The sequence below is a fragment of the Heliconius melpomene genome, chromosome 9 (genome assembly GCF_056956725.1).
Source record: "Heliconius melpomene rosina isolate 202511_hmr_F chromosome 9, ASM5695672v1, whole genome shotgun sequence".
NCBI classification, from domain to species: domain Eukaryota; kingdom Metazoa; phylum Arthropoda; class Insecta; order Lepidoptera; family Nymphalidae; genus Heliconius; species Heliconius melpomene.
In genome coordinates, this window is record NC_140397.1 from 3,549,142 (window position 1) to 3,576,831 (window position 27,690).

At 33.8% G+C, this 27,690-nt stretch overlaps 1 protein-coding gene across 1 annotated transcript in view; it reads left to right on the top strand.

Annotated features, from left to right (window-relative positions):
- The first annotated feature begins 739 nt into the window (after positions 1-739).
- The window catches only part of dysf (neuronal PAS domain protein dysfusion), a 118,841-nt gene continuing 91,890 nt past the window's right edge, over positions 740-27,690 (top strand). Inside the window, exons 1-2 of the mRNA XM_085189882.1 lie at positions 740-1,212; positions 20,835-20,935. Coding sequence (XP_085046008.1) covers positions 20,925-20,935 — 11 coding nt within the window. The 5' untranslated portion in view covers positions 740-1,212; positions 20,835-20,924. The remainder of the gene's footprint in view (positions 1,213-20,834; positions 20,936-27,690) is intronic.

Consider the following 27,690-nt stretch of genomic DNA (forward strand, 5'->3'; position numbering starts at 1 on the left):
GGCACCCTAATTATATTTTAATAATACATATGTAGCTAAATATATATTATAATAATTAACTTAATAATTGACTTAATTTATTATGACATTTTTTTAAAGTAGCATTTTTTTAGAGTGACCAAAATTAAATGGCATTGTGCGTTGATGTCTTTTGTTAAGATAGCACAAGGATTGCGGTTTAATATAGATTTTTTACAATAATTATATATGTATTATTATATAAAGTAGTTGTTAAGGGTAATAACAATTTTAATTATTATAATTTATAAAGAAAAATATTTCGTAAATATTAGTTATCTGGGAAACATTATAAAAACAATTTAAGATATATAAAAATTATCCTAAAAATATTGTATTATAAATTACCCAATTCTGCAATAAATATAATATAAAACTATAAAATTCAATTCTCCAACGCGAGGTCAAATATTTATAATAATATTAAGATTACAATAGCCGAACAACCGTTAAGCATTCGACTTATGACATAAAAAACCATAACTGCAATTCACTACGCTCCATAAAGCCGACGTTCATAAACGGTAATCCCCTTTTAAAAAAAAAAAGAGATCAAACGTCAAAACGAAAACAAAACTCTGACAGAAACAGTCAGCGAAGATGCTATAGAATATATCCTGTATTATAATCCTTTCCGTGAGAAAATATATATCTAATTCTAGATGTTGAGAAGGTTTCGTGGGTCGAAAAGCGCGCGAACGCAGTACTGCGCCGATGCTCGTGCGCACTACACGCTCACACGCGCGCGCACCTGTCAAAATCTGACAGCCGACGTAATTGTCAAATTGGATTTCGTTCGAAAATGGAACGAATTTTCAATCGTTTTTGCGTAGACCTCACTTGATACAGCCAAGTTGTTTATGCTATAGTACTGTTTTTTTTTTTTTGTAAAACGTAGAAGTTTAGTATACTATAGTACTTTATTTTTTTTAGTTTATTTTAAATGTATATGGAGAGGATTGAAGTGACATTTTTTTTGTTATTATGATAATAAGTAAATATGTGTTAGAGTGTTCCGAATTTCAGTGCTAAACGTTTTGTAAGGTCTACTGATGTTTGGTTAGTTATGTGTGCAAGAGCGTGAATTATAACTCGTTAGAAGTGTGAACTGAAATCGTGTAAACTTGTAAACTATTGAATTTTCGTTAACAAGAAGTAAAAAAAAAGGATTTTACTGCTTCTGTCTTCTAAGCGGTAAGATGTACTTATTTATATTTTTAATGAATTACTTATTAAACCATTTTTAATTTAATTATTTACCGTAAAGATTACGTAAACCATATATCAAAGCGATGTCTATAACCTATGACATTTCCCTAAGTTGGTACGTCGAAATGCCGCTTTAAGCTTTGTCAAAACGTAATGTCTTAAACAGTGATAAAAATAAGAATAGAGTGTTTTAAGACTTAGTTCTCTTTGCTTACCTTGATATAAAGAAAATAACGTGAAGCTGAAAGGTATATATATCTATATTAAACTTAATTAATATATTACAGTTAGTTTGCCAATTTCATTATTTTCTTAGTAGATAATGTCAAAAAAAAATGGTAACATAACTTCAACAAACAGGCCAAACTTCGAGGTTTTAGTGAAATAATTATAAAGATTGTGGAAAACTTTGATAATATTATATCGTCATACTAAATATAATAAATTAAATAAGGTGCGATTCTTTCTGCTTATCTATTTTATAAATATACCTTCAATTGGAAGAACACTAACTTCCTTATAGTATTTCTGATATACCTATAATTGACGTACTTTATACAAAAGATTTACTATAGAAAATTATTATTGTCAACCGGAGTTAGTGAATAAATTCTCTATTTATTTTATATTACTCTACCATTTGCTTGTTAATGAAAAGAATAATCAAGAAATTATTACAACTCTATCTAAATTAATTAGAGTTAAAAATAAGTCTTAGTAAAAATTTTCTTTATTTTTAGAACAACACCAAAACTGCACATTTTCTCTAAACTTATTTGCAGTTTTTCTCAGAACTGAGAAATATAATAGCGCTGCTTTAACAAACTATAGACTGCTCTCGTATTTATACTAAACAGAATAAGATGTTTCGGAATATTATAAAATATATATCTAAAAAAAACCAATCAAGGGCGAGTCAGAGTCGCCTATAGAGGCTTACGTACGAATTTCAGGGTTGTAGGTCAACGGGGTCACCACCACAACGGTTAACTTTTATAAGTAAAAGTTGAGTTATAAAAGTTGAATTTAAGTTACCATAAGGGAATATTGTGTGAAATTAACTAAAATTATAAGCTTGTAATATTTTTCCTGAAAATGTCTATAACTTTTCACTTTTTGAAGTTTTTTCTTTATTGTAAGTTCTCACTTCGTGCCAAATTGCATAACTGTCAAAGTCAAAGTCGAAGTCAGAATATCTTTATTCCATAAAAATGCTTAACATTTACTGACGTTTGTTTTGGTTTACACACGTGTTAGTGAAAATATCTCTTTTTAGTGGTGAAACTCCTTATTTACTTAGTGGAAACATTATATAATAATGTAAATAGATCCATACTAATAAGGTGATTGGTAATAGTAAGTAGTTGTGCTGTTTTATAGTTTAGATTAGTTTTAGTTTATAGTTAGGTTATTTTATTTTAAGATGGATCCTGATCCTCCACCTGACCCCCCTGATCCTGGGGGGGGTTATGTAAATTCCACAGTTCAAGCTGTAAATAGAAAAAGGCAAGGTGAGGAAACATCCTCAAACCAGGATATAGTTAAAAAAACTATAATAGACCCATCCACCGCTACTCCTTCCATCCAAAATGTATGGACCCACCCTGCCATGTCCGAAGCCCCAAAATCCTATATTAGTACGGATAAAGGTCCCTTTATTGTGTATGTGTCAAGGGAATCTCCTGACCCATCTGCAGGGACCTCTATAAGAGCTATTAAATTTGGTCAATTTCTCCATACAAATAAAATTAGTGATATAGTTAATGATGGAGTTAAAAATGTTGGTCGCAATAAAATCAGTGTCCAATTTACGTCTGCTGATGCAGCGAATAGATTTTTGGCTAATCCTGTTCTTAGTCTATGTAAATATGTTTGTGTAATCCCGACATTTAATATTACAAGAATGGGTATTGTAAAAGGAATTCCCGTTGAATGGTCTTTGGAAGAGTTTGTTGGCTCACTGATATTCCCTACTGCATGCGGAGAAGTTATAAAAGCAAGACGAATGAACCGGAAGAATGTAAGTGAGGGTGTAGTTACATGGGTCCCAACTCAAACTGTTGTAATTACTATACGTGGTCAACAATTGCCTGAAAGAGTATTCTCCTATAAATCTGTCCTTAATATTGAACTGTATAAATATCCTACAATCCAGTGCCTTAATTGCTGTCGTTTTGGTCATGTTAAGTCACAGTGTAGGTCAAAGCCAAGGTGCTATAGGTGTTCCCAGTCTCATACTGGTGACGCATGTGACATCCGGCAGGAAAATTCAACCTGCATCCATTGCACAGCGAAACATTTTGCAACTGAAAAAGGGTGCCCTGAGTATGTAAGACAACAGAACATTAAGTCGGTTATGTCGCAAGAGTGTATTTCCTATATGGAAGCATCCTCTCGGTTTCCATCTGTCCAACGTTCCTATGCTGATGTTGCTAAGGAAATGTTTTCACCTCCTGTTTTCACAAACTCCCAATCCCAACAAAGCAGACCTGCTGCTTCTTCCCCTAAATCTTATTCTAAAACAGTTTTCCAAGCTCCCCGTCCCCACGCTCCTATGGCAAAGGGATACAATAGACAAGCTCACCAGTCCATTATTAGCAATTGTTCCTCATCCCTTCCTAATGGTTGTGCACTTAGTCAAGGTTCTGACAGTTCAGCAGAATCTACAAAGGATCTGTTAATTGCTTTGACTGACACTCTTGTGAGCATAATCTCAACTGCTGATGAACTTCCTTTACCGTCCTACGTTGCCCAAAACCTACTCAAAATCTTTAAAATCCTTCACAATGGCTCCACTATCCTTCCTACAGTGGAATAGTAAAAGTATTCGTGCTAAAAAGCATGAATTACTTTATATTATTTCTCTGCATAATCCTGTCATTATTGCCCTCTCAGAAACGTGGCTGGTGCCTGACTCCCGATTCAGGGTGCCAGGTTTCGCCTGTTTGAGGGAGGACAGAAAGGACGGGTATGGAGGTAGTGCTATCCTCATCCAGCACTCTTCTCCATATTCCCGTATTCCTCTCCCTTCTCATAGTCAACAGTTGAATGCTGTTGCTGTGAGGACCCTTGGTATTTCCTTCCTTTCTGTTTACATCCCTCATCCTTCCCCTTCCATCTTTCTAGAGCTTAAGTCTATTATCTCTTCGCTTCCCAGCCCTGTGGTGGTCCTGGGTGATTTTAACACCCATCACACTTTGTGGGGGTGTTACTACTGTGATGGATTTTCGCCTTCGTTGTTGGACATGATTGATGATGTGGATCTCTGCATTCTCAATGATGGATCACCGACTCGTAGGGTTAATCCAAATCAGAACCCTAGGTCTGCTATTGATCTTTCCTTATCTTCTCCTTCTCTTGCTTCCCAACTATCATGGTCTGTACTTCCATCTACCCATGGTAGTGATCATTTCCCGATTTTGCTGTCCTTAAATAATAGACTTCCTTCCACTCCTAGTCCTTCCCTTCCCCATAGATTTAATTTAAAAAAGGCCAACTGGAACGAGTACGCCGACTCTGTGGATTGCATGTTGTGCAATCTTTCTGAGTCTGGTAATTATGAGAGTATCTTTGTTTACTATGAAGGGTTTGTCTCTGCTATTATGTCTGCTGCTGACCTACATATCCCCAAATACCGCTCCATTCAGAATTGGATGCATTTCAATCCCTGGTGGGATCAGGAATGCTCTGATTCTGTCCTTCGGCGAACATCTGCCGAGGAGTCATACGCAGCCTGTATGACTATGGAAAATTTTATCGACTACAGACGCAAGGATGCGAAGTTTAGAAATTGCATTTGGAAAAGGAAAAAACGTGGTTGGATAAGTTTGTGTGAATCCCTTAGTCCTCGTTCCTCTCCTTCCCTTGTTTGGACAAATGTTAAGAGATTTCGCCGATCTCTTAACAATGTCAGCAGTCCCAATTCCAATAATCCTTCTGTTTGGCTCAACGATTTTGCGAACAAATTGGCTCCTCCTTTTGTCCCATCCCAAGATTTATTTATATCCACGCCGGTTGAATCTTCGGAGGAAATGGATCTTCCTTTTTCCTTTGAAGAACTTAAAAACGTCTTAACGGATTTAAAGGATACCAGTCCAGGTGAGGATGGTATTTCTTACTCCTTTATTACAAAATTAAATGATAAATCTAAACACCATTTTCTAAACATGATAAATAAAATATTTCAATCAGGCAATATACCCAACTCATGGAAGTCCCAAATTGTTATCCCTATCCTCAAACCTGGAAAATGTCCTTCAGATTTTAATTCCTATAGACCCATTGCCCTGGCATCTACTATATCTAAGATTGTTGAACGGCTTTTGAAAAATCGACTGGAATGGATAGTGGAAAGTAGGAATATCTTAGCGCCCTCTCAGTTTGGCTTTAGAAAGGGGCTAAGTACTATTGATAGTCTCAGTATTCTTACTACAGATATTCGACGAGCCTTTGCCAAAGGAGAGTATTTGGTTGGTGTCTTTTTAGATGTCGCATCTGCATATGATAATGTTCTTCTTCCGGTGCTCAGGCAGAAATTGCGTCAGCTGAGTATTCCGCCGAGGATGTCCCATTACATATGTAATCTGCTGACCGGGAGATCGGTATCTGTAAGACATCCGCTTCTTACTATACCTTCCAGACTTGTCTGGAAAGGTCTTCCTCAAGGTTCAGCTCTTAGTCCGCTGTTGTATAACGTATACACACATGACCTTGAATTATCTGTTAATAATTTCTGTAACATCCTTCAGTATGCTGATGACATCGTCCTCTATTACAGCTCAAATTCTATGGAGGACATAACTTTTCGCTTAAATACTGCCTTGCACTATCTTAACCAGTGGCTCTCTGAGCATGGCCTGGCATTGTCGGTAGCTAAATGTCAAGCGGTCGTGTTTACAAAAAAGAGAGTAATTCCAAATTTTCAAATTTTGTGTGATAATATTCCCATTCATCTAACAGAAAACGTCAAATTTTTAGGCATAATACTTGATAAGCGATTGAACGGAGTTGCTCATGCTGAATATCTCAGCAGGAAATGTGAAAAAGGCATTAATGCTTTGAGAGCTGTGTCTGGTGTGTGGTGGGGCGCACACCCTTATACTCAAAAACTGCTGTACAATGCTATAATTCGCAGTCATATTGACTATGGATTATTTGTGTTAGACCCCTTTAATAAATTACCTACTGAAAAATTAAACCGAATACAATATAAATGTCTTCGGATTATCCTAGGTGCGATGAAGTCTACTCCTACCAATGCATTGCAGGTGGAGTGTGTAGATCCTCCACTTCCTATCCGCCGACAATTCCTTTCCGATCGATTTGTGAGTAAAATGTTGCAGCTGTCTTCCCATCCTCTACGGTCTAAGCTATCTAAGCTAGCTGATCTCATTCCTCAAGGCAAACCTTTACCATACCTGCTTGATAGCTTCCTTAGACTTACCTCTCTTCCTAATCCTTTGACTTGTTTTCCTTCTAATCCACTATTCCTTACACCGTATAACGCCCTAGTTCATTCTCCTTGTATCGTCACAAATCTTGGCCTAACCAAGGGAGATCCTGGCACCAACACAAAATTTCAATCCATAGTAAATGAAAATTTTTCAAATCACATCCTCATCTTTACAGATGCATCAAAGCTTTCAAAAGAAAGCTGTGTTGGTGCAGCTTGCTGGATACCAAAATTCAAAATTATATTACAATTTAAATGCCCTCCCGAATCATCTGTGTTCACAGGCGAGGCTGTTGCTTTGTTAGAAGCAGTCCTGTTTACACATTCCCACAATTTTAAACAGACAGTTATTTTTACTGACTCACTAAGCTGCTTAATGGCCTTAAAGGGAAGCCCATTTTATAGTAGATTGAGATCTTCAATTGTTTTAAGGATTCGTAAAGAATTGTACTCTTGTCATCTAAAGGGTTTGGATGTTACTTTGGTGTGGATTCCAGGACATTCTGGAATCAGTGGGAATGAATCTGCAGACTCCTGCGCTAAATCAGCTATTCAGTGTGGCACATTAGACCATTTCTCCAATTCCGCCCAAGATCTGATGTCCCTTGCGGATATTCATCTGCATAAGTCCTGGAATAATTCCTGGAGTGAGTCAAAATCCCATAAAGGTAAGTATTACGCCCTTATTCAACCTGATATTCCTAGGCGACCTTGGTTTTATTCTCAAAGGTTTATTGAACGGAGGATTATTACAACAATCTGTCGCTTACGTCTTGGGCATGCTTCTACTCCTGTACATCTAGCTAAGATCAGGGTCAGGGACCACTCTCTGTGTGAATGTGGCCTGGACGACGGCTCCCCTTCCCACATCCTTTTCTCTTGTCCTAAGTTAACTCGTCCCTTATATGATGTCCTCCCTCATAAAGTCCCTCGTCCTTTAAATGTTCAGTGTTTGTTAATGTTTGTGTTTAGTCCTTTATGTAAATTTTTATGTAAATATATTAAACTTAACAAAATAAAACTTTAAATTAACCCCCATGTAAAATATTATTTATTACTAATCTAATGTGTTGTGTATATATTGTAAATTTGTGTTTGTTTTGTTTTAGGTGAAGGCTGTACTAACACAGGATCTCTTTTTTTTTACATGTATTCTATAATTATGTATATTTATCTTTTTTATTACCGGTCAATTTCCTTCGTGTGTTTTCCATACAACGTGACATTGGCGAAATGAATTGTGCTCAACTGGCACGCTCGAAACGCCATATTTCGAGAAATCAATCAATAAAAGTACAAAAAAATGCAAAACAAAATAATCAAAAAAAATGTGCAATTTTGACTTGAAAAAAGCCCGTTCAAATGGTTGAGCTCATGAGAAGATACAGGCAAAGAAACTCATGGCCACTGTAGATCCACGGAAAGGATCTTATAGGTTTAGTATACGCCACGAATTCCATACAAAATGTAGAAAAAACGATGCATAAATATCAATTTCTAATCTATTAATTGCATTGTTCAAGGGACCATAGAACTAAATATTTGATATTAATTTAAGCTTAATACCACGCGATCTCAAGATAAACAGTCTTGACAGACGGACACCATAGAAGTCCTATAAGAGTTCCTTTCTTCCTTATTGAGGCACGGAACCCTAGAAACCTTCAAAGATTTGACACCAATAAAAATCAGTTCCTCTTATTCTTCGATTGCTAATTGAAACCTCTTCTAAAAATAGACACCTCTTCAGCTTATCATTTAATATTGAACACGTAAGCCAGGTTTTTATATTACAATAATTTACTTGTATTTAATAGGTCAAAAGCATGACGCATCTATTAATCTGGTATTTTTTGCTGGGTTAGGCGCTCGGGTAATCCTGAACCATTTTTATTAGAATTGACGTACATATGTATCTATTTCCTAGTAATAAGTTAAAATTAGTAAGCATTGTTATATTTATATTATTATTTTTTTATTTAATAGTCTTGCGTGGATTGTGGATTAAATGTAAAGAGAATATGGTCGTAATAAATTTGAATTCTATTACGGGTTCTGGTTAGACGAAGGACGATGGTTTAGATAAACCAATTAATATAATGTATACAATTTCATATCGCAGTAGAAAATATAGTGCTTGGACACTACGTCCTTAGTGTTTACAGAACTATACGAGAAAAGGAGTGAGAAAATGATACTATTGAAGAGATAGAGACTATTAAGTACAGCCTAAGTTAGTGACCCAACTGCGTCATAATACCGTGACGCGAGAATTGTCAACATTGTTGCTTTAGATAATACGATTTATTTAAATATTCAGTTATTCTTCTGAATTTATTATGAATACATATAAATTGTATAATAAAAGCACAATATTGAAAGCAATGACGACGTCATTATGACGTACATTTAGCCAAATAGTAGGTTCGATTCACTCAATGGATTGAATTGTTATTGAATTATCATTTCTTCGCTCTGCTAGCGGCCCGGCATGGAGCCACGTAACATACAATGCCTTGAAATTTCGACGGAAAGTGGAGAACGGAGTGTCTTAACACTAGGTTCCCTCTGCCTACTTTACTGTATGCGAGATACAGCGTTTTTTTTTTTCTTTAAAATATTTCTTATGTAAACTAATTCAGCATCCATTAAAGATTATACGTTCAAAGAATTGTAATTGATAACCACAGGCATTTCAACTATATATAAGTGAAAGGATTAATGGCAACAATATATTAATTATAAATATTGAGAAAAACCAATTGCATTATTTTAATTTGTACGTTAAGACTAACAGCATGTTATGAACATCGAACTAGCATTCTTATCACAGTTTTCCCTCTATATAGATGAATATAATTATAGTAAAAGTATGTATTTTTTTGCCTCCCGCTGTATCCCACATAAAGCAGAGGGAACCTAGTGTTAAGACACTCTCTTCGCCGAATTCTGAAGGCTGGTGGAACTCACTTGTATCTCTGCGCCACGAATAACCTCTACATATGGTTAATGTTAAATTAAAGAATTTCTTAAAAATATCAAGTGATATTTAACTAATATAAAATTTTAACATATATTTTCTTTATTATGTACCATTTGATTGAAAATTGAATACTGGGTGCGACGACTTTTTTACTTACAAAGGTACATTTTTAAAAATAGGAAAGGAAAAGTTAGAGGTCATCGTGCTGCGTAGTGCAAAGGCGTGCGGCTGTAAAAACAACTGCTGTGGATTTGATGCCCTCTTGGGGGAATGAAGTACTTAATATTTGTATTGATTCGTCTCCAGAACTGGAGATGAACAGAAGCGGAACTCAACGCCGCGCTTTGCCGAGGCAGTAAATACGAACTTCCTTAAGAATTTGGCGAAAAGTGGGGAACGGAAATATATTAATAAGAAACAGATTGTCTAATTATGGCCTTACCTGGTTTGTGCCAAATATTGCGTGAAGTTTAAAACAAAATAAAAAGGACAAAAAAAGACATTATTTTTTTTAAAAAGGAATGGATGATAAATAAAAAAAACTGTTTGATTTCTTTGCCTCTCAAGAAAAGGGCTTTAAAAATATCTTTCTATATATCGATATCGATATATAAAATAGGTCTTTATATATACTAAGAGATATAGGAGACTTGATATAAATGATATAATTATGTTGGCGCGCCAACTTCAAATGACACAAGCCGGATCGCGCGTGGCAAATCTGTTGGTGAACGATTTTTCATACTATTTATTTCTTATCACCATTCTCGATTTTAACAAAAAAAAATACGATTCTAGGGCTGTCTCTATTTTCAATTATCTGTATATTATAATGTCAATAAAATATTTTGTTTTTCTGCAAAATGTTATATTTAGCTATATTTAACTATAGGTTTGTCGACTGGCTGGTTGAATTTAATAACCACATTTTATAAGTTCAAAGTAAACTACAGTAACGACTACGGAACCAAATATTAAAATATAAGCTTTCTTGAGGCCGTTGTGATTCAGCGGCACGGCGTTTGAAAGTATACGTGACATTTGTGGGTTCGATTTCCATTCGGGGGAATAATTCATATTTATATGTTATTAAGAAGGAACAGCACTGCGTTATGTACCGTTACTAGTAATAGTAAAGTAGTGGGCAAAGTGTTATAAAAATATACCCATCTTAAAATTTCTGCAAACGGTATAACCAAAATATAAAAAAGATGGCCACAAAAAGCTTACAACTAATTATTACTTTTAATTAATAATTTCATATAAATATACATAAAGCAAGTAAAAGTAATAAAAAATATAATTAAATATTATTAATAATTCGTTAACCCTATCACGCGCAGTCAGCGAAACGGTCACATCTTTAATGTTGCCCCCTGAACCCCGTTCCGTGAAATGCAATTAAAGTTATTTCGTCTATTACTTGTCTTTTTGAACTGACATCTTATTTTGAATAGTACCGTTTGTGCTAGTGATAAATAAATTAGACGTCTGACTCGGTGGTGGTGGGTTCGATTTCCACTTGGAGTATTGAAATAATTTCATTTAATAGCTCTGGTCACATACGCATAAACAAAATATGACGTTGAGTTACGTCACTCAAAATACAATGACGGAGAAATTAGGTGATGTAACACTAGGATCTCGCTGCCTACTCTGCTATGTGGAATACAGTGTAAAGCCACGGAAACGACACTTTTACTGCATTACCATTTAAATTTTACCAAAACATAGAGTTTACCAAAACTGTAAAATTATGGTATAATAAGTTATTATAAGAAAAAAAATAATTTTAGCAATTTTCTTTGTTAAATATTATTAATAGATATGTAGTACCTCTACCAAAGAAAAAGTTAGCATCTGATGATGTGCCTATGAAAATAGAAATCACATAAAAGTACAAGGTTCGATTCCGATTGCGATCCTCAACGTTACTGAGTAACATATTAAATATTAAGATGGCAACAGTGATATCAAAAAGAGAATAGCCGTCGACTATGCCAGCAAATATTTAAATTTCAATTCGAAACTCGCATATCAATGGGGAGCCATAAGCCACCGTTTATTTTTTGTTAAGAACCCATACTGCCCGCACAGAGACAATAAAGAAAAATACAGATAAAAAAAAAGAAAGAAAGAAAGATAAAAAAAAGGAAAACAAACAGAATCTAGATTCGAAACACTGGCTGATTCGAGGTTGGAAACAAAAGAAGTTGGCTCCCGCCTGACCGAGATCTTTGCGTACGCGGCGCGGGCGCATCTCGTTTACGTTTTATCCTCTTATTTTTAACTTGGCATCCATGTGATTCCTTTCCCTGATGCATCAGAATAAGAATGTCTAACGACATTTGTTATTGACCTCATGTGGTTTTAAATATAGTTTCTTTAAGATGAGCTTGTAGTGCAGCTGGAACGTTATGGTTGCAAGTTCGATTCCCATAATTGAAGCTATTGTACAAATTTAAAAATTAGTAAACTAATTTAAAATATGCAATTCAGTTTTACTGTCATTTAGTTCAAAAAAATATAGTAAACGTTTAAAATGTGCCTAAACTATGGACAATATATTTAGTTTCTAGTTCTTTCATTCTATAAGAGTTGTTATTGAAAATAGTCTAGGTAAATAGACCGGGCTTACCAATTAGGTTCCTTCTGCCTAACCTACAGTGTGCGGGATACAGCATGAAGTTGATAAAATATATATAGAAAAATCTTATTAGAAAAATCTTATATAAATTTAACCTTTATACAAGTTTATAGGTAATTAGAATCCTCGTTTCATTACAATCTATAAATAAATTATTAAAGCGATTACATCACCTTCATTATCATCATCATCATCATTGCATGGGAAAAATATTACCAATCCAGGATATATCTCCGAGTTAGATGATAAGTTTGATACGCATGAGGTCATCTACCAATGCATTCTTAAACAACTGACTAACCATTTTTGGTTACATCCTTATAATTAGCATATTATTTAATTTTATTATAAGGATATAATCAAATATTTATAGGTACTTGTAGGTATATATTAATTGAGACCAGTCGTGCTGCAGGTTGTTAGTTCGATTCCAATTCGAGGAAATGGTAGTGGTCGCGGCGTTTAGTTCCGCCACGTAATGCATCTAGAATTTGGCGGACAATGGGGATCAGTGTTTTAGGATAAGGTTCCCTCTGCCTAACCTGCTGTGTACGGGATACAGCGTGAAGCTAACTTCATATTATTATTCTTTTTTTTATATAAGTGCTCGAGTAGGCGTAATTGCATGAGTTTAAATGTGCTTTGACAAGTATTAAATATGTAATATAATTTTGAAGTTTTTATTTTTTTGTACATCTATACATATAATAAAATTATAACTGATCGCTGTCTGTATATGGGAAAATTTATAAGAAAAATCTCTTATCTAATTGTGGGCATGTATCAATGTAGTAAAAATTATAATTTTATTTTGTTTGTCTGTACGTTTGTGCACGTTAATCTACGAAACAGACAACTGATTTAAGTACAGTTTTCACTATTGTATTCTGGCAAACTTTAACTTTAACATTTAGTATTAAAAAAAGTAGAGTTTGTTTTGCTTTTAGCAGTTCATAAATATAAAAGTTATGTCAATATTATTAAGTATTTTGTTCGGAAAAATTGATACAAAACAACTGTTTTATTGAATTAACTAATTTATTGGCTTTAAAATAGTAGTGTTATAAGAGTACGAAACTAATTTACGTTAGTAACTAAATATTAGTGTATTTCAAGCGAGAGACACCACTAGAGGGTTGCTTTAGTTTTTAATAGTGTTTTTACTAAAATATTTTACTAAAAATATTCTGTTTGTCTTAAAGAAGGTATAAATATAAAACCTAAGAAAAAAAAACAGTTTAAAATAACTTAAAAACTCAAAAAAACAATGTTAACCATCCAAACACTGTTATTTACCCCGCATTTTTACACATTAGCACCGGCCGAGGACAGGGCGCGAGAGGTTTCATTAGCGATCACTTAGAGAGGGTTGGCAGGTGGTCTTTGTTTAACGAGGATCCACTTTATTCTGTTAATGTACTTTGAAAACTTATCAAGCTGTACCAGGTGCTTTATATTGTATGGGTTTTTGTTTTTTTTGTGTTTTTTTTTCAACACCTACTATGTGTTAGGCATAGGAAACCTGAGATATTAGTGCAAAGACATTCCGTTCTCCACTTCCCCTGAATTCTGGCAGCATTGCGTGAAGAGTGGCAAAACTCAAGTAGTGGAACCTAATCTAACTTCTCGTACTCGTGCAGTGCAGGGTGAAGAAATGAAAACAATTCAACTATAATCATTTCTCAAAGTGAAATTGAACCTACAACCATAGTATTTACAATCCGAAGAAGCCACTGTACCATGACGGCTTAAACTGTAAATAATAAAAAAAAACTTTAATAATATTAATATTTTAAAACTTATCTACATACAAGACCTTTGGTATTTAATTTAAAAATTCTAATGCCTAACCACTAGTAGATGCCATGCATAAGTAACTGTACTATAGAATACATTGATGCGAGAAACAAATGGAATACGCTTCAAATTTATTTAATAGACATATACAATACTAGCGGCCCGCTCGCGGTTTCACCCGCGTGAACTATGTCATTAAATTAATTTCTGTCTCCATGGCTACGTCCTAGTGACGTCTATGCAAAATTTGAGACTCCCAGAATTTGTAGTAACGAAGTTTCATACAAACTTTCGACCCCAAAAACAACCCCTTAGAAGTCGAATATTGCAAATTCCCGTCTTAGCGAGCACCTACGTCCTATAAATAACTCCTATGCAAAATTTGAGATTCCTAGCACTTGTAGTTTCTGAGATTTCGTGATGAGTGAGTGACCTTTCGATTTTATATATATAGATTAACCACTAACTTCAAAATTATCTAAAACAAAATTAAGAATGTGTTATATATTTAATATTGTTTTTTTAGCTTCACGCTATATCCCGCACATAGCAGCTAGTGTTAAGACACTAAGTTTCCCATTTTCCACTGAATTATTGAAACACGATTGGCCTCTATTAATTCTATGATTGTTTTAAATACATAAACAAACTGTAGAGCAAAATGAGCTGAACACATCGAACGAGTGTATTTTGTTTTTCTTTTTCTATTAACATACGTCACAAAGCCTTTCCGCTTCCATAATTCACAACATAACAGTACCATAAAAAACACTACATTTTATTTATTTACCTCTAAACTCGTAAAAGCTACCGTATCCATATTTCGTGGACTCCCTAATTGTTAGCCATTACTTCCTACCAGAACTAATGTACGCTTATCATAATTCGAATCTGTGTCCCAATGACTTTTAGATGACAAACCTGTGTTTTCGTATACGGTTATTAATTTTGGAGGTATATCTGTGAAGATATACTTACAGATTTAGTTCAAATGGTACGTGGTTGTGATAGTTCAATGACCTTTGGTTTTAGGGGGCGAGGTTTGGGGTTCGGTTGCCGGTTGAAAAAGAAAGGTCTAAATAGATTTGTAAGGTATAGGTTTTAGTATATTTTTTTTATGATGATAACTGGCGAATAGTGAAGAATTAATTAGATAGTAGAATTTAATCGTAATAAGTTATTTGGGATCCCTTATCTAATGAGTGAGTTCTTTACGATATTCTTAGAATATATTTTTAGTATATTTATTAGACAAATATTTTATCTACGGTTAAGCATCCTAGTCACAGAATAATTTTTAATTAGCCTTTACCCGACCGCCTAGACCTTCTTATCAGCCATAACGTTATCTAGAACCGCCATAGACACGAGCCCCAAGCAATTTGCATACAAGTACAACAATTCAATAACTCTAAATAATCACAGTTAATTTCTCCACTTGCTGTGTACCCTTATCAGAGTCATCTAACCACGCGGTTCAGGTCATCGACGCATTTAACTTATATCTTTTGTACGAGACTTACCTATAAAAGTCACGGTTGCCTCCATATTGGCATATTGCTAGCCCTACATGGAAAGGACCTAATGACCTATGACATTTCAACCAGTAGCTCCATCTCGTTCTGGTATATTCCATGTGAGGAAGTGAGAATGAGAGGCAAGACCGCCATAATACAATATCAGTTGTTTTATTCGATTTGTAAGTGGCTAGAATTCAGGATCTACTGTTTCTCATATTGTTTCTTTAGTATCGCTATGGATTCTGTGTTTTTGTTTACATACTTGCTTTGGTGGGGCTGGGAATTATGTTGGGATTGATATCGACACCGTTGTGGTACAGTTCCTGTTTTTCTGTTTACGATGATAGTGAGTTCAAATCTTAGTCATTTTTTAATATATTTATCATATAGTCTTCATTCTCGTTGTAAAACGAGTTGAATTTTGTATGTTGATAAAGTATGTGATTAGAAAATTAAACAAGACGCAATTTAGAACTTATATATGTTTTATTAATAAATGTGTAAAAACTATGAGGCTAGTCGTATGAAATATTTAATATTTTCATTTTCTTCGCTCTGGTGTCTAGGTAAATCGCGGCGTTTAGTTTCGCCACACGCAATGCCTCCAGAATGGGGAACGGAGTTTATTTCGAGCCAGAACTTGAAGTTCATTTAATTTTATTTTAATAAGAAAAATCTCATCAACTTTATTATATTAAATTGGAAAAATTAAATATCTCTCAATAGATTAATAGTCAACTAACTCTGACAATTAACATTAGCAACGGGTGTAACAGTTTCACAGATTCCTTTTATACGACTGCAATTTATGGGCCGCCATATATGGGTTATCAATGGCAAAGTAGCAGAAAGTTTGGTCGCGACTGATTTGATTTATTGTTTTGTGGTAGTGTTTCGACTCTATCGACTGTGGCAAGGCTTTTAAATTGGCTCTAAATAAATATTATTATTAAAATTAATATTATTATTATTTCAAGCATTAGGTATACTATTTTTTAATAAGACGACCAAGGATTGGCTTTAGACGATCTATAGTTTTTTTTAGGTTCACGATGTATGTGTGGGAACATAGCAGAATAGGCAGAGAGAACCTGGGGATCTAATGTTAAAACACTCCGTTCCCAAAACGACACTTCCGTTCCGTTCCGTTTTTATTTCAATTTAATATGCTCTAATATAAAAATATTCGTATAAAATATAAAAAACTTAAATAAATAAGTATAGATTACAGCACCGTACATTCATTGCTATAAAATTATTGAACACGTTTAGGAATGTCCATACATTTTTCGATAAGTAAATTGCCGCTTTCAACGAGCCCCTAATACCAGAGCCCGCTAACAAGGCTGAGGGCATATTTAAAATGATTACAAGCATTTAAGGTTGATTGGAGACATTTTCTGTATTTTTTTATATTGTAAATGGTTGGTAAGTGGTTGTTTTAGTAATTGAATAATTAATATGTTGTGACGAAAAAGCTTTTTGTGTTCCGCCACTCAACACGCAATGCGTTCAGAATTCGGCGGAAAGTAGGAAACGAAGTGATTTAACACTAGATTTCCTCTGCCCACCCTGCAGTGTGCAAGTTACGCTTTGCCTCGACACCAGAGCTAAGAAATGAAAATATAAATTTAACTAAATATTTCTTTTCCTCGAGTGGGGATCGAACCCACGACCAGTTGATTTTGCAGTACACTTTGTGGCCCTGGGCCACGACTGGCCTCTAAATAAATATTTATAACATAATTATTAAAACTGAAACAGGCGACCAGGCTTAACATGCAAACTAAAGTTTATTTCAAACATTAAGATGTCTTCCACCTGTCAATGAACAAAAATATGTTTAAAACAAAAAACCGTAAAATATTTTGACAAGTTCATAATAATAAATGTCATTTAAAAACATAAATAAAATATTATAACTACCGCACTCTGATTTGTTTTCGCGAGGTTAACGCCCACATAAGTCAATGGATATCGTCTTTACCGATTATTCTATATTCCATTCCAACGGTATAAAATTTGAATAATATTAAACTTGAGGCCAGTCTTGGCCCAGTGCGTGAATGTAAGCGCGATTGGTTATGGGTTCGATCTTCACTCGACGAAATGAAATATTTATTTTAATTTATATTTTTATTTCTTCGCACTGGTGTCGAGGCAGTGTGGCGTTTACCGCCATGACGCATTGCCTCTAAAATTGGGCGGAATAATGACGAACGGAGTGTTCTAGCACTACCATCTTCATGTTCTCCACCATTTCAGGATTTCCAACCTTTACCATCTTTAGCAGATTTTAATATAAGAAATAAAGCGTGAAGCTGATTTAATTTTGTTTTATTTAAATACTAGCGACCCTCTTGCGGCTTCGCCCGCTTTTACTACTGGATTATTCATGTAATGTATGTTTGCAAAGCACTTAAGATAATGTGAAAATTAATTAAACCCTAATGCAACCCGCAATTTCCAATTGTTTTACACAGCAAGGATTTTTTAGTAGGTACCGTAATTTTAAATCTGTGCTACTAATCTTTTCAAGTACTTATTAAAATATATTTAAATGACTATTTTTAGATAGTTAAATGACTATTTTTAAACGGAAGAAATTATAAACAAAAACCTACCTACTACTAACTACTACAAAAAATGTGAAACCAAATATATCGCGCTTAAATAATACATTCAACTCCAATTATCTAATACGTGCAAACGTTTCTAACTAAATCTTCGTTGCTATAGAGGCAGCCGGGTTTTTTTTTTTCGAGCTTGTGGTTAATGCTGAAGGGGGTAATCTGTCCCTGATGAAAAGCAAGCACGACGTGGCTGCCTGTGAGGAAAATTAAATAGAATGCATGGGCCGGGAATCGAACCCGGGCCGCCCGCGTGGCAGGCGAGCATTCTACCACTGAACCACCGATGCGTGTAAGGCAAGCGGGCACGGCGGACGCATGGCGAGTGGCGAGCCGTTTCGCAGCAAAGATTTTTTTGATATTGTAACAACTGCTAAAATACTTATTTAAATGAAAAACAGTAAAAGACAGTTTTGGTCTACATTAAATGGCCAACGTAACTAATATACTTATTTATATGCTGAGAGTAAGGGATAAGTGAAACTTGAGTAACATACAGCTGATGTGTCAACGGCGGGATGTGTCAACAATTAAATGCGTTTTTCTGTAAAACTATTCGCAATTTCGAAATATTGTAAAAAGCAAATTTTATCTTCGTTTAACGTTGAAAATTAATAAAGTATTTTAAAGGATAAGGATTAATACCATTATGGAAAAATATCCCTCACAATAAAAAATATATTGAAATTATTATTTTTAGACAGAAAAATGATCACTACACGTTATTCTTAAAAAATATGAATATGCCGTCGCGGACTTTTTTGTAGATCTTATTAAGAGGAACAATACTCCAGTACATTTTTTTCATGTAGTACTTACCATTAGAGCAGCGCATGCGCGAAAGTGTCTCAACAGGTAGGACTTTATACACATTTATCGTATTTATGTTAATTTACATAAGAATGTACAAATAATAAACTATATATAAACCTTCTACAAAACACACTCGACTTAATGGGGAAGACCGCATCAAAATCCGTTGGGTGGTTTAGAAGAAGAAGAGTTAGAAACAACAGACAGACACGAAAAGCGACTTTGTTTTATAAGATATAGGATTAAACTTAAAATAAATATAATTTCATAAAGAAATATACAAATACTGTTTCATATATTTTCATAAGATAGCCCACTAAATATGAATGATGCTGTCATTACCACATACATTGGTTGGGTTGAGCGACGCCCCGATCTGACCTCCTTCACGCCTCAGAGGACACGCTGGTAGCAGTCAGTTCTTATTCTAGTCTTGAAACAACTACATTTGTTAATTAAGTTTTATAATTCTGCTTTCTTTAATTATATATTATAGATAGTGTGTTCTGGATGGATGTTGTTTTAGTTATCTCGACAATCAGTCAAGTGCGAATCGAATTCGCTCAACGAGTGTTCCGTATGTAATGATTGCAGGTCAACGGATAATAATAACCCATATTTTTCATCGTCTGACATTTGTAAATGCTGCATTTGGTAATTTTGGCTCTGAGAATGTGATGTAATGCACATTTCTCTCCCCCTTTCTCCCATTTTTACATATAACATAAGGAACCCTAATGAGGACACTCCGTTTAGTCACTTCGTGCCAAATATTCAAGTTATTGTATCTAAGGTACTTCTTGAGTAACTTCCTTCAGTCCGCTTTACCTACCAGAGCGAGAAAATGATAATAATTAAAATCCAATGCAATTATGGCGTTACAAAAACTTTATATATGGTTAATATAATGCTTATATAAAACAAAAAACAGAAAAGTATATAATTAACTATTTATTACTATTTGTAACAAAATCATTGGATAGCTAAAAATAGTAGCTATTCAACAAGTATTAATAAACCACGCCCATCACCATTTCAGGATTTCCAAATACCCACATCGGATTGGCGTTGCTTCAATTAAAGTGTTTGATAAACTTTTAGCATACCATCTTTAGCAGTACTTAAGAGGAAGATTTATCACTTACCATATATGGAACAGCCAATGAGGCTGCTATGTAATGATGCATCAGGAAATATTAGTTATGACTTGAATTTTGTTGGTTATTGTAAAAAAACATTTTAATTTTGACTATTAGGCACTATAATAGTAATTTAATAGTGTTAAGAATTTAGTGAAATAAGTAGACCTAGTATAAGCTAGGTATACCTAGTATATCCGTACTTGTGTGTAGGTACTGTGGAACAAAATATTTCCATACCAATACTATAAATGCATAAGTAAGTCTGTCTGTCTCTCTGTAACGTCATCACGGCCAAGCCGCTGAACCGATTGTGATGAAATTTCATATGAGGCACTTGGAATTAACAGTTTTCCATAAAATTTCATTGCTTTACAAAAAGGTCGCCGAAAATTGGCTTCCTGAATGCTTACATGGTGTGGCGCTGGCTCAACCTTATAAGATACAAGCACATTGTCGTTTAAAAACCAATAAAAAAGTCCATGGTATATGTTTATCTCTGGAAATTCAGAAATAGTTACCATTTTAATATACGCATTACATTTACACCCTTGTACCTCAGCACCACGATCTACCATTTGTTATAAGTTCATATTCATATTATATAACAAAATTTAACTTTACAGGTGTTAGAGCGTGCCTGGCTGTAGGGGTGGCGCGTCAATGATGACAACTGTGACACGTCGGGACGCCACTGTCACGCCCGCCTTACAATCATGTTCACGAGGTTTGTTTACTTATATTCATTTATTTATAGTATGTGCTTCGAATACTCAGGAAATATATAGGTACCTACATACTTTAAAATGAAGTTACTTAAAAAACAAATAATATAATAAATAAAAACAATTACTAAACATAGTAAAATATATAGAATATAAAATAAGCATAACCTGGGAACCTAGCCGTTCTCCACTTTCCATCAAATTCAAGGCATTGCATTAGTAGCAGAACTCAACTGCCTCTATACCAGAGCGAGGAAAAGAACATATTAAATATTTCATTCCGCGGAATAGGAATTGAACTCACAACCATCGCGTTTACCACTACGACCTAAAGCCATATATTATAATTTTTTCGTGACATAACGACAACACTACGTACACAGCAACCGTTACGTTACAAGTTACCTACAAAATTTACACTTCACGCATACGAGTATGTATGTAAATTATGACGAAGTTTGAAGTTAACCAAAATAAGGTTAAATTTTGGAAAATAAAAGTTCATAAAAGTTTAGAACTAAAACTAGATCAGTTTATAATAAGTTTTAAATCTATTAATTTTTTTAAAGTGCTTAAAATGATATGAAATCATGATAATTATTTAAAAAAATCAGCTTCACGCTGTATCACGCACACAGCAGTGTAGGCTGAGGGAACCTAGTGTTAATACACTCCGTTCCCTACTTTCCGCCGAATTTTGAAGGCATTGCGTGTTATAAAAATTATGTAAGTGCTAAATTTGCAAAAACTGCTAATTTCATATCTTAAATGATATCAATAGAATCTGTATCCTACAGTCCATCGATGTTTCAACTATTTCGAATAAAAACCAAATTATATCAAACTAAACTTTATATTTATTATATAAGTAGCGGTCCGCCCGCGGCTTCGCCTGCGTGAACTAACTTATTATTAATTTCTGTCTCCATGAGTACCTACGTCCTATAAGTGACGTTCATGCAAAATTTGAGACTCCTAGCATTTGTAGTAACGAAGTTTCATACAAACTTTCGATCCCAAAAACAACCCCTTAGAAGTCGAATATTGCAAATTCCCGTCTTAGCGAGCACCTACGTCCTATAAGTAACTCCTAAGCAAAATTTGAGATTCCTAGCACATGTAGTTTCTGAGATTTCGTGATGAGTGAGTGACCTTTCGATTTTATATATATAGACTAAAGAATTTTTAATTAAAAAATTTCAAGAAAATGAATTATTTAAAGAAAATTAAGTCTAAACTTAAAAAATAATAATTTAAAACTAACCTGAAATTGATAGACGAAATATTTTTTTTCGGTAGTTATGTACTTAACGTATATAATAACTAATAAATATGGTAATTGGTGCTAAATAATGACGTTTCACACTGGTTTGTTTATACAGTGACGTAGGAAGTGCTAAAGAATAGTGTTACGTATCTATATTTACTTTTAATATTAAAAGTGATATTATATACATACGCTAAAAATATCTGTGTCAATTTAATTTTGTTATCTTTTTTGTGTTGATTTGAAATTCACTTTGAAGAATTAGAATTTTTGAGATCGTAATACATTTCACATGTAATCTTGAAAAACTAACTCTCATATGGAAAGTTTGACTATTTAAAATAAGTTTTAGGTAACGACTGCATTAGTTATGCGGCCAGTCGTATCGACAGTCGACTATAAGCGTGACAGGCCGTGGGTTCGATTCTCACTCAAGGAAATTAAGTATTTTATTTTCATTTTCTTCGCTGTGGTGTTGAGGCAAAGTGCATCGTTGAATTCATTACTCAATGCCTCCAGCCTCCAGGATTCGACAGATAGGGGGAAGCGATGTGTCTTAACACTTGGCTCTCTCTGCTTGTCCTGCTACATGAAGGATACGTGAACTTGAAAAAAAAAAGAATAAGTAAATTGCTAAATTGCTAATAAGCTTGAATTTAATAAGAAAAGCCATATGAAAATAGGATATTAAAGCAAAACCCTGATCTAAAACCTTTTTTAACAATATAAGTAATACTTAGTCAGTTGTAAATAACACTTATTAACAAAATATAAAAAAAATATTTGTGCACTCAAAACGTCACAAAATTCTTAAGATGAAATAACTATTTACTTTTGTAATTAGACCTTTCTTAATTCGGCTTCAACCGTGTCTCATCGATTAGCGAGAAATTATCCCGTTAATATATAAATAAGAAACATTATGTATAAATAAATATATACAGTATGTTTGATTAACGCAAATAAAGTTAACAAATGGTAAACGCGGCTGGTTGTGGGTTCGATCCCCATTCGAAGAAATTAAATATTTATTTAAATGTATATTTTCATGTCTTCGTTCTGGTGTCGAGGCAAAACGCGGCGTTGGTTTCCGCCACTCAACATACAATTAGTTAGTAATATACTGTATTTAGATACTCGTTTATGTATTGTATGACACCTGAGCGAAAAAAAAATATATATTAAATATTTCATTTTCCTCAAGTGGAAATCGAACCCGCACACTTGTATCCTTGTGCCATTACTAGGAACCTCCAGGAACCATATAATAACCTAAGCTATTTTAATATCCGTCGTATCTAGTTCATAAGATTTATCATAAGTAGTTGTTACTATATTTGGACCGATAATACACAATAGACATTTAACATTCCTGATATTTTAATAGGTAGAGAATTTCAAATACATATCGCTCTAAATTCCACTTCGTCTTTATATATCCATTATTATCATTGTAAATGAGACAGGTTTTGGGTTCGATTCCTACTTGAAGAAATGAAATATTCAATATTTTCATTTTTTTGCTCTTCGATGAGGTCTAATTGTGGAGGCATTGCGAATTGAGTTCAGTCATTCATTGCGCAATTAATCCACAATTCAACGGAAAGTGGGAAAGGAGAATCTTAGTGCTGGGTTCCCAGGTTCCCTCTGCCTACCCTGCTTCGCAACAGTGTTAATAAAAAGAGCACCTATAACTAAATAAATCTTTAATACTTACATAATAATATTAATATAGGAGCTTTCAACAAAATGTTAGTTTCCATTATCTTAAAGCACATTCCTCGTTGATTTATTAAGACTGAATGTTCCACACATAACTCAAATCGTCTCTGTTTTTTGTTCTCTACAAAACCACTCAAAATAACGTAATGCGCGTAAGACCATTACGAGCTTTAGGACTGTATATAGTTGTTGCTATACTATACTATATTTACTCTTTTTTTCTTTACTATATTGCATTATTATATCTTCATGACTCTGCTATAATATTTATATAGAAGATAATGATTTTTCTATGAAAAAAATTATAAAATATTTTTCTATGTCCTACTATTGCATTTTTCTTAATCATACTAGGGCAACATTTAAAACCTATTGAACGAATATGTGTCATAGCAAGTAGAGCTTTTATAGCCGTGATATACTGAAATCATATTTTATTCAATATTTTCTATGAAGACAAAAAAATAAAAACTGCTCAATAGAATAAATATTCAAAATATATGCAACTTTATGAATTATATATATTTTTGAAAAGCAACCAATAATATATACTTACAGACAATTATATATAGCAGAGTGATTTTTGAACGGTATTACTGCGGTGGACGACAATCTTAATCCACTTTCGTTGAAATGAGCTATTTGTATTAGGCTTAAGATGACTTGCTCTTATTGTGGCCGGCGGAGGCTGATTTACGAAACTTGTAAAATCTGCTTCGACATGTTTTATAAAACTTTTACTAAATTGTTTTAAATTTTAATAGTTTTTTTTTAATAAAACTGGACTAACCGGAACCTGAATGGAAACCAAACCTACTCTACTCAAAATCTCAAAATCTAGCTCCTCCTACTCTAAGTTCGGTTGCCAATTATGTAGTACAAATGTTGATAATAAATATATTATTTTTATAATTCCATTATTAATTTGTACAAATTCTAAAAATTTTTATGAATTTTAGTTGAGTTTATGAATAATTTATTGTGAAGCAAGCATGCTCAAACAAATATATAAAATTGTTTTAATGTTGTAACAAAAGTTTATTATTATATTTTCGAATTATAGTAGGTTCCTGCTATAATTCGGAAATATGTTACTAATACTCAATCTCAGGTATTTATAAATCGCTCTTAAGTCTGAGATCGATCTTGAGATGTCGTTTTTATTTATAGATAGATCTCAGATATTAGACCGATTTATTAATACGAATCTATGCTTAGTAGAGTTTTGTTTGGGAATTTGAGTGCAATATGTATTTGTTTGCCTTTAAAAAACAAGACGTTTCAAATCCATAATTCCTCAAAAAAATCCAAGTTATGGATATTTCATCAAGTTACTATCAAAATAAACACTATATCCACATTACAACTTCAATAAAAGAAAACCAATATTTTTCCTACTCTATTTTTTATACAAATAAAAAATAGAATAAGAAGAATGTCACCTCACTAATCCCTTATCCCGTTGTCGTAGTCCATTAATCATGTACGGTACAGAGTGTAGGTTTGATTCGAGCACGTGGACGGACGGACGGATCGACGTAAGCCGATCATAGCTTTAGGTTGTTACAAGTGTTAGCGTGTAGAGAAATGGTTGTTTTTAAAAAATATTATTTAACAAAATTATTTTTTTTAGCTTAATTCACTGGTCTGCATGTATATGTAGAGCAGATTAGGCAAAGAAATTCTAGTGTTGAGACACTCCGCTATCAACTTTTCTTTCAATTGCCTATTAAATAGAGGAAACTAACGCACTTTATCTTACTAAAGCACTGAAATAAAAAAAAATACTTGCCTTATTATAGATTATATCTTAAATATGTATTAGTCCGCGACTGCAAATACGATAGGTTTTGGGTTCCATTCCTTCTTCCATTCTTCTCGAGGAAATGAAACTAATGAGGCGACAGGCGGCGTTTAGCTTTGCCACTTAAAATAATGCCTTCAGAATTCGGCGCAAAATTTGGAATTGAAGTAGCTTAATGGGAACGGAGTGTCTTAACACTAGCTTCCCAAGTTCCCTCTGCCGCTGTTATGTGCGAAATACAGCGGGAAGCTAAATATTATTATTACGAATTAGAACACAACAAGGTGAGTAGTGACAACACTGACAACATAATGATTTATCACAAGCTTCCTTCTACCTACACCATACATATAAACAGGAGCTCAATATAATATATTTATATACAGACAAACATTTGTTTTAAATTAAATTTTCTTAAAAAAAAAAGAAAAAAAAAAACAAACATTTCTTAAATAAGCATTATGTCAACAACTGTACCTGTCATATCCAAGTTTGACAATGTCAGTGACGTTTAATACAAGTGACGTCGACCTGACGTGACGTACCGCTGCGTTGCTATGACAACAGTCAACAATATGTTAATGTTTATATCGTTTTAATAAGGCTATTGTTATTATAAGTTCTTATGATTTTACTAATTATAGGTTGCTATATAATTTATTGATGTAATCGAAGCTTAAGTAAAGCTTCTTAAAAAAACGATTACAAGTTCTAATTCTGTGAGGAGATTTTTTTTTTCTAGTTTATTATTCTTTTTTTTCACTCTTAGATATAAAATTAAATATAAATAGTTTTTTTAATTGTACATAAGTTTATAGACGACAAACAATACAAGATGTCAACGCAGTGGTAGTCAGTTACCCCCAAGTGGGGGTCACTTAGGGGGCTGATTATATTGAAATTATTTTTGTTGTTTTAATTGGCGTTAAGTTACGCAATTCAACGTGTTATATGTTTAATTCAGGAAGAAAGTTCAGAAAGATTAAAAGTAGGGGACGTGAAGAAGACGAATATATAATACCTACGTACTTAGAAGATAATATAATTGGTTATAATTTTTTTGTCATTATTAATACATTTATTTATTTACAACTCTCACCACAAGAGCAGTTCCGATTGTCACTATATATTCTTTAAATTTACACCACATATTTTAAATAGATGGGACTTGACTCACACGAGGTTCAATCCCCACTCGAGGAAGTGAAATAAATATTTACGTTTATATTTCCATTTCTTCGCTCTGGTGTCTACGTAAAGCGCGGCGTTGAGTTCTGTCCCTTAATGCCTCCAGAATTCGGCAGAAAGTGGGGAACGGAGTGTCTTAACACTGTGTTCCCTCTGCCTACCCTGCTGTGTGCGGGATACAGCGTGAAGCTGATTTTAATATCTAAAAAGATCTTCTCTAAACAACACAAGTCGAGGTCAAATTGAACGTAAGTGTATAATAAATACAATAACGTCGCAGCCGGATATATCGTTCAATATCGAGGCCTTGATATACGTTTTGCCATTTCAATTGTATAATATATCTTTGACCTGCTATAATATTTGCATAAACCTGTGGGCAAGTGTAAAATGAAATATATAGATATAGAAAAGATATATATATATACTAGTGGACCCGAACGCGGCTACGCCCGCTTGAACTATACCAATATTTATTAAATATATTTATGAAATTATTTTCAGTTTCCAATAGAGAGATGCGTTAAGCAAGCTCATTTTGGGTGACGTTTTCTAAGAACAAACTTTGCAAATCGTTGCTTAGCAACGCGACGGTTGTTATAAACATGGCGGAATAAATTGTATGTCAAATTAATAAATATTTTAATATATTGTTATATATCGAAAATATTACAAATATGAGAAAAAGAAGTATTCTATGTTCATCCCGAGACCCTCAAGTATCTCTATATGAGTATTTTATCACAATTAAATTAGCGGTTTGGCCCTGATTGCGT